The 13,255-nt window shown below is 42.8% G+C and overlaps 1 protein-coding gene across 3 annotated transcripts in view; it reads left to right on the top strand.

Annotated features, from left to right (window-relative positions):
- ARHGAP26 (Rho GTPase activating protein 26) overlaps nt 1-13,255 on the top strand; it is a 483,661-nt gene that overhangs the window by 269,909 nt on the left and 200,497 nt on the right. For all 3 annotated transcript variants that reach the window (XR_014015710.1, XM_081232450.1, XM_081232451.1), the window contains exon 13: nt 10,629-10,694. Coding sequence is in view for 2 of the 3 variants with exons in the window: in XM_081232450.1 (XP_081088576.1) it covers nt 10,629-10,694 (66 nt within the window). In the remaining variant the exon portion in view is untranslated. The remainder of the gene's footprint in view (nt 1-10,628; nt 10,695-13,255) is intronic.

Genomic DNA, 13,255 nt, shown 5'->3' on the forward strand with positions numbered 1-13,255 from the left:
GAAGGTACCAGTGTTCAGCCAGCGGCTCCCCATTGATGTTCCTAGAGTGCGAGGACTTCTCTACCTATTGATTTCTGGTGTCTCTGCTGGTGAAAATGTGGGTTGTATTTGTTGCTTCATTCAGGAAATGTGTACTGAAGCTACAGTAAAGCTGTCAGGCAGGGACTTTATCTGCCTTGTTGAGAGAAGCAGACAGCAAACAGTAAGCAAGCAAACAAAGGGAGGCTTCCTGGTGGAGAGAAGGGCCATGAAGAAGTAAGAGCAAAGGGATAGAGAGTAACAAGGGAAGGTGGCTATTTTATTTTATTTTTAATTTATTTTTAATTGAAGTATACTTGATTTACAGTGTTGTGTTAATTTCTGCTGTACAGCAAAGTGGCTCAGTTATACATATATATATACATTATTTTTTTAATCTTTTCCATTATGGTTTAATCCCAGGATATTGAGCATCGTTCCCTGTGCTATACAGTAGGACCTTGTTGTTTATCCATTCCATATGTAATAGTTTGTATCTACTCATCCCAAACTCCCAGTCCATCCCTCCCCTGAAGGGTGGCTATTTTAGATACCAGGAGCAGAGGAGGCCTCCCCCAAGAGGTGACATTTGAGGAGAAGCCTGAACAAACAGAGGGAGGGTCGCCTGTCAGGAGCTGGCAGAGGAACCAGCACGTACAAAGGCCCCCTGCGGCAGAGGGGATGAACTAGCGGTGTTCAAGGAGTATCAGGAAGGACCCTTGTGACGGGATTGGCAAAGGCCAGAGGGAGAGTGGTCAGGTAGGCTGGACCATGTGAGGCTGTGGTCAGGAGATGGGGTTGTGTTGTAAGTGTCATGAGAAGTCCCTGGAGAGTTTTGATCAGGCGAGTGACATGAGCCAATGTATATTTTTAAAAGATGATTCTGGCTGCCAGCAGAGAATCAACTGTAGGGGGCAAAAGGAGAAACAGTTGAGAGGCTATTGGAGCAGTCCAGGCAAAAGATGATGTGGCTTGGACCAAGGTATTAGCATTGGAGATGGTGAGAAGTAGTTGGATGCTAGGTGTAAGTTATTACTGATGGGACTGGCTAACAGATTGGATATGGGGTGTGAAAGACAGCAAGGAATCAAGGATGACTATTGAAATAGGACAGCTTGCTGGTAGAATGTGGTACCCTCCCGTCTTGTCCTTTCAGCTAAGTTGAAGGTGGTGTGTGGTACAAGTTAGGACAGTAGTTCCCAAATGTGTTGTTTGTCACCTTCATTATTTTATTTTTTTTTCTTTTGGTGGTATGCGGGCCTCTCACTGTTGTGGCCTCTCCCGTTGCGGAGCACAGGCTCCGGACGCGCAGGCTCAACAGCCATGGCTCACGGGCCCAGCCGCCGCGCGGCACGTGGGATCTTCCCGGACCGGGGCACGAACCCGCGTCCCCTGCATTGGCAGGTGGACTCTCAACCGCTGCGCCACCAGGGAAGCCCTTCATTATTTTTTTAACATATACATATGCCACCTGTAATATTATTTACTTAACTGTTTTTTAAAATCAATTCACTCTTTTTAGACTACATTTATTTATTTATTTATTTATTTAGACTACATTTATTTAAAAAACATGTCGTGCTTTGTGTGATAAACCAATACATTTATAATGCTTATTAAAATAAGTGTATAACTATCGCAAATATTTATTTGTGAACTACTTAGAATCATTTCATATACCCCAATGGCACAAGCCAACATTACATTTTGAGGTACATAGCACTGGTTAATCATTATTATCAGATGGGGACTGTGGAATAGATATTACCCATTAATTAATAGTCAGTAATCATTTGTATCTGTCTTTAGTGATAATAGTTTTAATTGCTTGGTGTACAGTACAGTGTTATCCCGTGTGATTCTCACACCTACTGAAGCATAGCCTCTGGGGGGGCACCCAGAATCTGCATTGCAACAAGCATGCCCCTGGGTCTGTGGTCCACCAGATTTGGGAACTGCTACTGGAGTAGAAAGGGCAGAATCCAGAAAATGTGACCCCAGCCTCAGTCCTTTTCTGACTAATTATGTGAACTTCAGCAGAAGAGCAGGGAATAGAAGAGGATGAGCCCTGGAGTCAGCCCGAGTTAGAATCCTGGTTCCACCACTCACTAACACCATAATCACATAGAAGCTCCTTAGCCTTGTTTGAACCAAGGTTTCCTGCCTACAAAATAGGGATGGTGATGATGATGATATGATGCAATTAAGTGCTCAGTCCAGAGCAACGCTGTGTGCTCAGTAAGTGTTACTACTGCCGTCACCATTGTTGGTACCACTTAACATCATGAGCCTGGCTTTTCTCATCATAAAAACTTAACAGATATACTGGAAAAATCAAGTAAGCTATAATTTATTAACTTATTCCATAAATGGTAATGTATTGTCCTTCATCATACTTACTTGTGTGGAAACACAGCAAGAAGTTATTAGTAAGAATAGTAATAATAGGTACCCCATGGGATTATTGTAAGGTTAACATGAACTTGGGTATGAAGAGTTTTTCATCAACTGGAAAGTTTGATTCAAATATTATGATGTACTGTAGTTACTACATCCTAATATTGTAGTACTGGTAATGACCATTTTTGAATATCAAGTAAGTCTCAGTTGCTGTGCATTTCATTTGACCTTTGCAACACCTAGGTGAGTTATCCCGACCACACAGGTGAGGAAGGTGAAGCTTCTCACCTAAGGTGGCAGAGACCGGATTCTAAGCCAGGTCTGTCTGGCTTTAAAGCTCATTGTTCTTTTTCCAGTACATACCACTTCTGTCTGTGTGACTTCAATCAGTATTAAAGTTCATTCGTATTCCCTGAGTACCTAGCTGGGGAACAGAGTATAGGGCAGTTGGCAGTGGAGTGGGATGGCACACAGGATTGGGGAGCTGATCTGGGATTAAAAACTGGCTCTGGCACAGTGTTTGAGAGTCCGCCTGCCGATGCTGGGGACGCGGGTTCGTGCCCCGGTCCGGGAAGATCCCACATGCCGTGGAGAGGCTGGGCCCGTGAGCCATGGCCGCTGAGCCTGCGCGTCCGCAACAGGAGAGGCCACAACAGTGAGAGGCCTGCGTACCGCAAAAAAAAAAAAAAAAAAAAAAAAGAACTGGCTCTGGGTAATTGCCAAAGTAAAGAACTCACACCTTTTTTGGGCCCACTGGAAGCTTCATGAGGATGGTTTTCCAGGGGCCACAGCCAGGGAGCCCTGACAACTATGGGGCTTCACATGCTGAGGAGAAAGGGTGTGAGCTCCTCTGAGTGTGTGAGCCAATTGGAAATCTCTTTTGCAGATGGGATTTTGTATTCAATTCAATGTGGGTGTTTTTCTTCATGGCTTTTAATGATGCTGAAATGGATTAAATTCAGAATGAGCCAGGCAGGCCGAGCTTTAAAGAGCAAATCACAGAGCAAATTACATAGGGAAATTGAGTAAATTTCTGTGGTGAGAACATGCCCTGGGAACTGTCCATAAAATGGTGGGCCGCTCTCAGAAACTCCAGACAACCTCCTGTATCCATCCACATTAAAAGCGCAGCAGTGACTTCCTTTACGTCTCAGTTCTCTTGTTTTTATTTCTAGCAAATTCCATTTCTCCCATAAAAAAACACTTGAAAGGTGGTTTTTTGATCAAAGGAAAGTTGAATAAATTTCCTAGGGAAGTTTTTCAGACTAGGAAAAACTTGTCGAATACCAGCTTTAGCAAAGTGGTAATTCCATCTAATTCATGCTGAGCCTAATTCAGGTAGGTCAGCTCCTCTCCTTTTGAGAAGGAGAGGTTTGAGGTCTGTTAGAATTCCTGGGATGCACATATGGGGTAACTTTGGGCATATCCCAAAGCATCGTTTTTTTCAGACTATATGTCCATCAGTCAACCTATGATATGGAAAGGTCCCTTCTATTCAGAATTGGTGATTTGGCCACTTGTTGCCTAGTTTCTGGGTGTTGTGAATACTGATGATTTGGAGATAGGCAACAGCAGGTCAGTAATTTTTAGCAGAGGGGCTCCTGGACCTGAAGAGTGGGTAGCACAAAATTCTAGGGGGGAATGCTCTTGTCTTCTAGAGCTTTCTCAATGCTCAGGCCTGTCTGACTGTTTAGATGGCTCAGTTAGTATGACGTGAAAAGAAGTAGGCAGCCTAGTTTCATACCACATGCAGCACAGTGATAGTGATGCCTCAGTGGGCAAGCAAAAGATTTCTAAAAGTGTCCAGGAAACCTAAACTTGGTTTTATCTCTTCTATTCCATGTCTTGGCTTGCACAGGTTTCATTTTTCCCTTTTCTAGGACTGATTCTTGGGGCTGTACTGTTTGGTGGTAATACCTCTTTGTACTGATACAGGAAGGAAGGAAGTGGTTAGATTAAGCCATTCATTTCTTTATTTAACCTCTATATCCTCTCAAAAGATGAAATAGCTGAGGACCAGAAGCTTACTTAACTCATCTACTTTCATAGGGTTTACATCAGTTGAAGTTTGAAAGGTAATTTTGACTCTAAGACACTGCCCCTCAGCAACTCTTCCTGCCATTCAGTCACCAATTTACCTATCCTTGCATCCAAAGTGAAAAATTACACCAAATGAAAAGTTACAGGCTTCCACTTCATTTCTAGCACTATAGGGGACAGTGAAAGACAGAGATATAGTAGTGAATAAAATAAATAAGTAAAGTTATACATTGCCTTTATGAACGTGCATATCTAGTTTGATAGACAGACATTTTTTGCAGGATCATACCATTTATTCATTCATTCATTCGTTCATTCATGCCATACCATGCAGCTTGTGGGATCTTAGTTCCCCAACCAGGGATTGAACCTGGGCCCTTGGCAGTGAAAGCGCGGAGTTCTAACCACTGGACTGCCAGGGAATTCCCTGCATTATACTAATAAAGGTAAACCTGTAATTGTGCTGCATACTCTGAAGGAGAGGTTGATGGCATTATATCCAAGTGCATGATGGAGGCATTAATCTAGGTGGAGGGGTCAGAGAGGCTTTTTTGAGGAGATGATACTTGATGGGGGAGACCTGAGAATTCTGAGTTATTTGGGCCAAGGGGCTCCCAGGTGAAATCCACAGCTTGTGCAAAGGCTGAGGAGAAAGCGTGGTCAGTTGGATACTCGGAGAGGAAGCCAGTGTGGTTGGGATGCTGAGACATAGGGGAAGGACTGAGATGAGGCTGGGGCCAGACCATGCAGGGCTGTGTGGGCCATGTTAAGGGCTGGGGTTATCGTCCCAAGAGCAATGGGGTGTCACTGAGTGTTTAAGCAGAGGGGTAATGTGGTCTGGTTTTGTCAAGGTCATGGGTGCTGCGGGGTGGAGGGCAGCTTGGAGGGAGCCAGAGGAGGTGTGAAGAGACCAGTTAGGAGGGGCTTGGAACCATCCTGGTAGCAGATGACCAGGACCTGGTCCAGGACCAGGGTGGGTGTGGTGAAGGCAGAGAGAACTAGATAAAATTGAGACTCAATAGGAGGTAAAATTGAGGTGATAATTTGGATATGGGGGGTAAGAAAGAAGGGGAGTGCTGAGGGTTAGGCTCATGATTTTTTTTTTTTTGTTTGTTTGTTTGTTTTTTGCGATATGCGGGCCTCTCACTGCCGTGGTCTCTCCCGTTGCGGAGCACAGGCTCCGGACGCACAGGCCCAGCGGCCACGGCCCACGGGCCCAGCCGCTCCGCGGCACGTGGGATCCTCCCAGACCGGGGCACGAACCTGCGTCCCCTGCATCGGCAGGCGGATTCCCAACCACTGCGCCACCAGGGAAGACCCCTAGGCTCATGATTTTATTGGAGTTCTCACCCTCTACCATCACCTACATGCCTCTTTTGGGGTTTTTTGCTTGTTTTGTTTTGTTTTTAAAGGCCAGGCAGTGTCAGATGAGGTAGTGTGAGGTACTAGAAGCTACAGAACAGGGCATTGAAGGTTATGCTAAAATCCTGTCTGTACCTGGCCCACCAGCCTCCTTCTTTTAAACAATTTGACTGAACCTTACAGTATGTTGTTATTTTAAGCCCTTTGCAGTAAAACAGTCAGTTCCTGAATTTAACCTGCCTCCTTACTCTCAGAGTTCGTACCCTGTGCATGATAAGCATAAGCCCCAAAGGTCTGCCAGGCATCCTCCTCCCACTTCAGCCCTAATATTCTCCAGGTTGGCTGAGAGTCAAACCACCTGTCTCATGTCCTCCTGTTCTCCAGAGAGCTTTGAGAAAATAGGTTTGTGTGACCCTGGCCCTTTCCTTTCTCTAAAAGCAGACAAATAATGCTTCAAAAGTTGACATGACAGTTAAGGGGATGACCCTTTTCTAACTTGGTGCGTCAACCTGGGTGTTCGATGCGAGCTCTGTGAACATTCATTATACGACAACTGTTTGGGCTGCCCTGTGCGTAAACCTGGGCAGAGGTGAACTCGAGGGTGAGTCAGGAAGGTAAGCTGGTCCAAGCCTTAACTGCCAGACGGTGGGTGTCAGGCCTGGAAGCCACCGGCCCTGCAGCAATTCATCACCAGTCAAATTAAGGGAATAATGCAAGTAGATATTTAATGAGAGATTATTTCTGGAGATTATAAGGATACAGCAATTGCAAATAAATCCCTGACCTTTTCTGAGCCTGGGCTCAGTAAAAGAGCTGAATCACCTGCTTGAAGGGATTAAGGACAGCCGCTTCCATCTGGCGGGCTGCTCAGATTTTTTCTGTCATTAGCAAACTCTGCTCGGTGGTGATGGTGTTCTAAACCTTTTAGTGGAAACTGGATTTTTCAAGTAGGAGATCTCAATTAACTTAGATTATGTACCTGCTGGGCAGAGATCAGGACTAATGATCTGGTTATGGATGCACCATGGTCCGTATCACATCGGTGGTACTCGGTACATGTTAAATAAGAAAGCAGTTGTTCATCATTAGTAACCTAATCATAACATCAGCAGGAAGCTCAGGTTGATGAGAGTAGCAGTCAAACCTGTGTTTGTGCGTGTGCGTGCGTGTGTATGTGTGTGTGTGTGGTGGGGGTGGTACCAGAGACAGAGAGATACAGGGAAGTGCCAGTGCAGGGAGCAGTGTAATAATTTATACCAGTTCTAGTTCAGAGATTTGGAATAACAGTAGGTAAACTATATTTCATGAGTTCCTTATTGGGAACTGTTGTTTGCTATGAATTCTATTTCTGAACCCAGTTTTGTTTATAAAACTGCAATAATTATCAGTACACGACTTGAACACATTAGAGGCTAATAGAGAGTTACCTTGCGCTCTTAGCATTTGACTTTGCAGTATGTGAATTTGTGATATGTATTTGGACTTAGACAACTAATATATACTAATAAATACTGTTACACGTGTAATGTGGAAGGCCTTTATGTGTAGCATCTGTGTAAGATTTATTTAAAGAAAAGGGGTTTGCTGTTATAAAACAAAATGGAGAACTTCTAATGTTGGGAAAACCAAAGAAGGAACATTTATTCAGAGATTTGTGGGGGGTGGCGCAGGGGGTTGCTTTGCCATTTTCCAAAATAAATAATTGTAGTTAATGTAGGTTAGTGGAATTTAGTTTTTTTCTGGATATACTTGGGAGGTTCCATTGTGTTCTCTTCCATTAGCCATTACTTACCTAGAAAAGAATCCAGCTTCCCACAGTTCCATGAGAAAAGGTCAAGGACTGATTTGTCTCTACAGGGTTATATCTAGCTTTGTCCGTATTTCTTCTGCTAGTTGGGCTGGTGGCTTTATGAGCACATATCTTCTGGCCACTGGGGTCATCACTGTCAGCTGCCAGGTTATTTCCAGTTTTTCAAAACTTTTATCCATGTTCACAGGTTAAGGAAGCAAAATACTCTTTGTCCAGAACAGAACTTCATCAATGCCTAGAACAAGACCATGTTCACAAACCTACTCTTAAAATTTCCAAATTTGCAATCTGTCTCAACAGCTCCCCAGAGCACTGTCCACAACTGCAGTTCTTAATCTCCCAAACTTCTTTGACTATCATTCGTATGCAAGGATCCTCTTAAGCACATCTCAAAAGAAGAACCAAAAGGCTTCAACTGACTATTGAATCACATGGACATTTGGGAAACCTCCTTAAGTATAGAAAGTAATTTCCCCTCTAACAAATACTTGCCAGTAGGCTCTGTTCTGACTATTGTATAAAGGAATGAAAATTCTCCCCTACACATGAAAAGGTGCCCAACATCATTAGTCATTAGGGAAATGCAAGTCAGAACCACAATGAGCTACCATTTCACATGCACCAGAACGGCAGTAATAAAAAAGACAATAACAGATGTTGGCAGGGATGTGGAGAAATTGGAACCTTCATATGTTGCTGGTGGGAATGTAAAATGGTCCAGTGCTTTAGAAAGTGGTTTGGCATTTCCTCAAAAAGTTAAGCATAGAGTTACCATATAACCTAGCACTTCCACTCCTGGGTACATACTGAAGAGAAATGAAAATATACGTCCACACAAAGATTTGTACGCGGGTGTTCCTAGTAGCATTATTCATAATAGGCAAAAAGTAGAAACCAACAGCTGATGAATGGGTAAATGGAATGGGGTATATCCAGACAATGGAATATTATTTAGTCATAAAAAGGAATGAAGTGTATTAATGCTACAACATAGAGGAATCTGGAAAACATTATACTAAGTGAAAGAAACTAGATACAAAAGACAGTGTATCATATGGTTGCAGTTATATGAAATGTCCAGAATAGGCGAGTCTATAGAGACAGAAGGTAGATTTGTGGTTTCTAGGAGCTGAGGGAGTGGGGGAAATAGGGAGTTACTGCTAATATGTATGAGGTTTTTCATGGGGGATGATGAAAATGTTATGTAGAGGGTGATGATCTATATATTTGTAAATATGCTAGAAATTAATGAACTGTAAGCTTTAAATATGTGAATTATATCTCAGTAAGGTCGTTATTTAAAAAAAATCTTGCCTAGATTCCAACAGATATTTAGGCTGTGTATTACAGTTTGTTATAAAATTTGGGAAAAGTCTGTGGTATGAGTTGAGTTTCATTTGGAAGAGTGATCTCGATCTGAATCAGAAAGCTTGATACAACACAATTTGCAGAGTAAACACTTGGTTCATACTAGAAGAAGCAAGGGATTGAGTTAGTAGGCTCCTTATAGTTCTAAGGGTATAAGAACAATGATTTGTATAGCAGGTGGTCTCCGGGAAGAAGAACATTGTTTTCCTCCTTTTCTGGTACTTTACTTACTATCCTAGAGGCCAAGTATATTTATTAATAAGTACCACCAAGTGATAAGTACACATGTAAGAGCAAGAGCTGATTCTTTTTGGGGAGAGAAGTTTGGGGAAATTAGAATTACTTTTTAATTTGATTTGGGGAATTTTCAGTTATTTTTTTAAAGGATTTTTTTCTTCATTGGACCTACATTCACCCATATATATTAAGAATTGGAGAGATTCCATTTGGGTTAGATCCAAGCTGAGTTCAAGTTCAGCTCAGTTCTCATATTTTACAAGTTTATTTCTTGCCCTGGGATGATGACAAGTGTTTATAAATACGCACCTTCCTCCTTTCTGCCATTCCCTTTTCCACTCGGAACACTGGTTTGTAGAATGTCTTGTCCTGATGTCCTAAGGAGGTCAAAGATGAACCCATTCTTATAGATTACCACCCACGTCTAATCATTGGGTAACCAAAGCATGGGGATGAATTTTGGTGGGTTTCCAGCCCTGTTGCCAGGTTGGCAGTTGGTTCTATGCTGTGGAAGAAGTTGCTGCTATTTGCCATTTATTTTCTGAGTGACATTAGGGGGTTTTGGAGCAGATGGAGAACCTGTCACCACCTGCTGATTTACCACACAGAGGAGGGCTCTTCTGCCTTATTGCTTTTTCCTTAGATAGCTTCTTTGTCCTTGGCTATTTTAATTGTCCTCCTGGTCACTTTTCCTTTTTTCTAGTCATCTGAGCAGAATTTTATTCCCCTTTAACTCAGAGTCACTTTTTTTTTTTAATGTTTACTTTTATTTTATTTTTCAGTCACTTTTAAGGCATTTAAAGTTGTACAGGCTCTGGAGCGAGTCTCCCACATATTAACTCTGCAACTTTGGTCAAGATATTTAGCTTTGCCAAATCTCAGTTTCTTCATGTGTAATTTGGGACTCATGATAGTACCAACCTAGAGGACTTGCTAGGGTTAAACAAGGTGAGCTCTGTGGAGCACTTACCTGACATTTATTGAGCATTTACTTTATGCTTTTTGAAGGAGACCAACAAGCAGTTAGTCCTACAGCTCCTGATACTAACAAAACAATTTAAAGTTTGCTTAGTTACTCCTTCAGTAAAGTGCTCATCACTCTGTGCTGCAGTTTCATCAGCTGTAAATAGAGGATAACCTTGCAGAGAGTTACCATGAAAATTAAATGAGATAGTATGTGCAAAATGGTACTTAGCACTGTGCCTGGCATATGGTAAGCTCCTCATGAATGCCAGCAATTTTACATTTTGAATCATTCCTGTACTTTCAGTGGAAAAAATAAAAAGGCTACATGGCCGCGCCATGGGACTGAGTCATTCTGGGTTGGTCAAGCACTGTTCCGGGGTTGGTGTGCACGGCTAGCAACTTGACTGCCCCTTTCTTCCTCTTTCAGCTGCACAGTTGGACAGCATTGGCTTCAGCATAATCAGGAAATGCATCCACGCTGTGGAAACCAGAGGTAAAGTAGTTCAACAGATGGCATTGTTCTCAGTGAAGGTTACGCATCTGGTGAGGTGGCAGACCTGCTACCTGCTGATTCCCAATTTCAAGTGACTCTTTAACTCTCCAAATGCCATTGGCGGTGTGTTTCCACAAGGCCTGTTGCTCTGAAGTGGAGGGGCTCTCAACTGATTTAGTCGTCAACCTCTTTGGCTGATCAGAAGATTGTTTTAAATGCATGCATATCAAATACATGGGATTATAAGGAATCCAGTTACTGAAATTCAGTTAAAATACTAAAACCATGGTTGTGGTATAATAATATATATGTTTCTTTGTTAACACTTTCAGTTACAGTGGTGGGTCTGATAACTAGCATAATTCAGAAATAGTGATGGTTCAGGGTGTCTGTAACAGCTGTAATGTGTTCGGAAAATATCTGTGGTTTCTGACCAAGTTGCAGGTACTGCTAATGCTGTGATTTGTTGCTTATATTGCAGTGGAAGGAAATGTTTAATTTCACTTATAGGTTAGTGGAAATAAAGGTGTGGTTGTTTTCCTATGGAAGTTGATAGACACTCTGAATTCTCTAGTGGGCCTCTTGGGCTCTGTAGACCCCAGGTTAGGAACCCTGCCCTGGGCACTATCTGGGTAGGGAGAAGGGGTCAGGCCCCTGTTTTCCTGCCGTGGTGCTGTGGTCAGGCCCTGCCTGTCAAACACTGACCTTTCCTGGGTCCGTAGGAACAGCGCTTTGAGGTCAGGGAAGCTGGTTCGTCCCCGTGATCTCCGTCCCCTCTGCAAAGATCGCCGCAGAGGGGATTCCTCAGTTCCGGCAGTTTCGAGCTTTGAATGCACTGTCTGTTGTACGCAGAGAAAAGCTGATCACTGTCTTTCCACTGGATTTGATTTGAACCATTGTCAAAGATGGGAATCTTATTTATTCTACAGCCTCTCAACCCTCCAGCCCTTTTTATTTGTTTGAGGAAGTTCTGTCTTTTAAAACAGAAATATGCCAGTTCAGAAATATAAGCATGTTTATAAAGGCTATGAAGCACTGAGTAGAGGGGAAGAAAAAAAAATACCCTTATAAGTTCTATTCCTAGGTGCCTAGTCAAAAAGTATTCTTTCCAAGGTAATTATTTTAATGTGTGCTAACATTCTTATAGATGTTTCCTTATTTCTGCTGTACCTTCCTTCAATGAAGAGTTCAGGTAGCTTGCAAAGATATGTAAAATATAGGCAGAGAATGTAAAGTAGTAGACGAGATTTCTGGGGACTGATCTTGAGGAAATAAGGTCATGGGCCAACTTGAGCCACAGAGATGTTTATACTATGGTGTTAAGGCAAAAAAATCAGAAACTGGCCAAATGTCTCAAAAATTGGTTAAATCAGCAGTGTGCTACATGCATGCAGTGAAACAGTGAATCACTAAAAATGCAGTGGAAATATATTTATTGAAATCCAAGATTTTCATTATTATATATTAAGTGAAAAATGCAAGTTACAAACCAGCCTGCCCACTCTGAACTGGTTCTGGGGATAGTGGGGAGGGGAGAGATCATACCTGCACAGGTTGTCAGTGGGTGTCTCTGCTGTTTTTCACTATCTTCCATGGATTTGTCTATTTTCCATAACTGCAGTTTCTACTTTTTTTAAAGTGTGTATTACTAAGGTAATTTTTCACCAGCCATTTGATTTTTGCTCATCATTTTAAAAGGAAAGAATGAGAAATCAGAGGTACAGGGTTAACAAAGGTAAAGGTGTAAAAATGGAGCCCAAAATGAGTTCAAAACAGAAGCCCCCTCCCCTCTACGATGAAGTTCATGTACATGCCGGAGGTGGGCCGACCACTTTGTCTCTCAGTTTTCAGCCCCCAAAACCAAGAGGGCCACCTAATCATTTAAAATCCTTCACAGAATCTGTGTGATAAATGCAAACCCATAGCTCAGGAGGATGACTTTTTCTGATATAAAACCAGAAAATATGTGCAATAAGCAGTAGAGGAAGAAGAGGGTCACCAGTTGGTCTGGTCTCTTAGCCTCTGCCTCCTCGTCCCCTCCCCCGCTAAACTGAGGATGAACATGATGTATTTTAACAGCTAGAGAAGTTTTCATTTAGCACAAAGAGGAGTCAAGGACGGTGTGTGTTAAATACCATTTTTGCATAAATGCTTGGAAGGGAGTGGGTTGTCTCCCTACTGCAGTACGTGTATGTACACACATATTGGTGGTGACCAGAGGTGAACAGACTTCCCGTTACTCTCTGAGGTCCATTAATCATCCAGCAGGAGCTGGGAGTGTGTCAAGCTCCAGGAAAGCACAAGGACAAAAGAAGTAGAGATGTTTCAGAAAGGATAAGCCCTTCAAGCCACCACATGACTGAATAATGGTTCTGCTACTCAGTAACTTGGGGCCCGTCCCTTAGGAGACCCGGGGTCTCCTAGCCGGTGAAGCAGGCAGGATGATGTACATGCTTTTTTTTAGCTGCGTCGGGTCTTGGTTGCAGCACGCAGGCTTCTCTCTAGTTGTAGTGCATGGGCTTCTCTCTAGTTGTGCCACGTGGGCTTCTCTCTAGTTGTGG

Source organism: Mesoplodon bidens, assembly GCF_964165515.1.
Source record: "Mesoplodon bidens genome assembly, chromosome: 4".
Classification (NCBI taxonomy): domain Eukaryota; kingdom Metazoa; phylum Chordata; class Mammalia; order Artiodactyla; family Ziphiidae; genus Mesoplodon; species Mesoplodon bidens.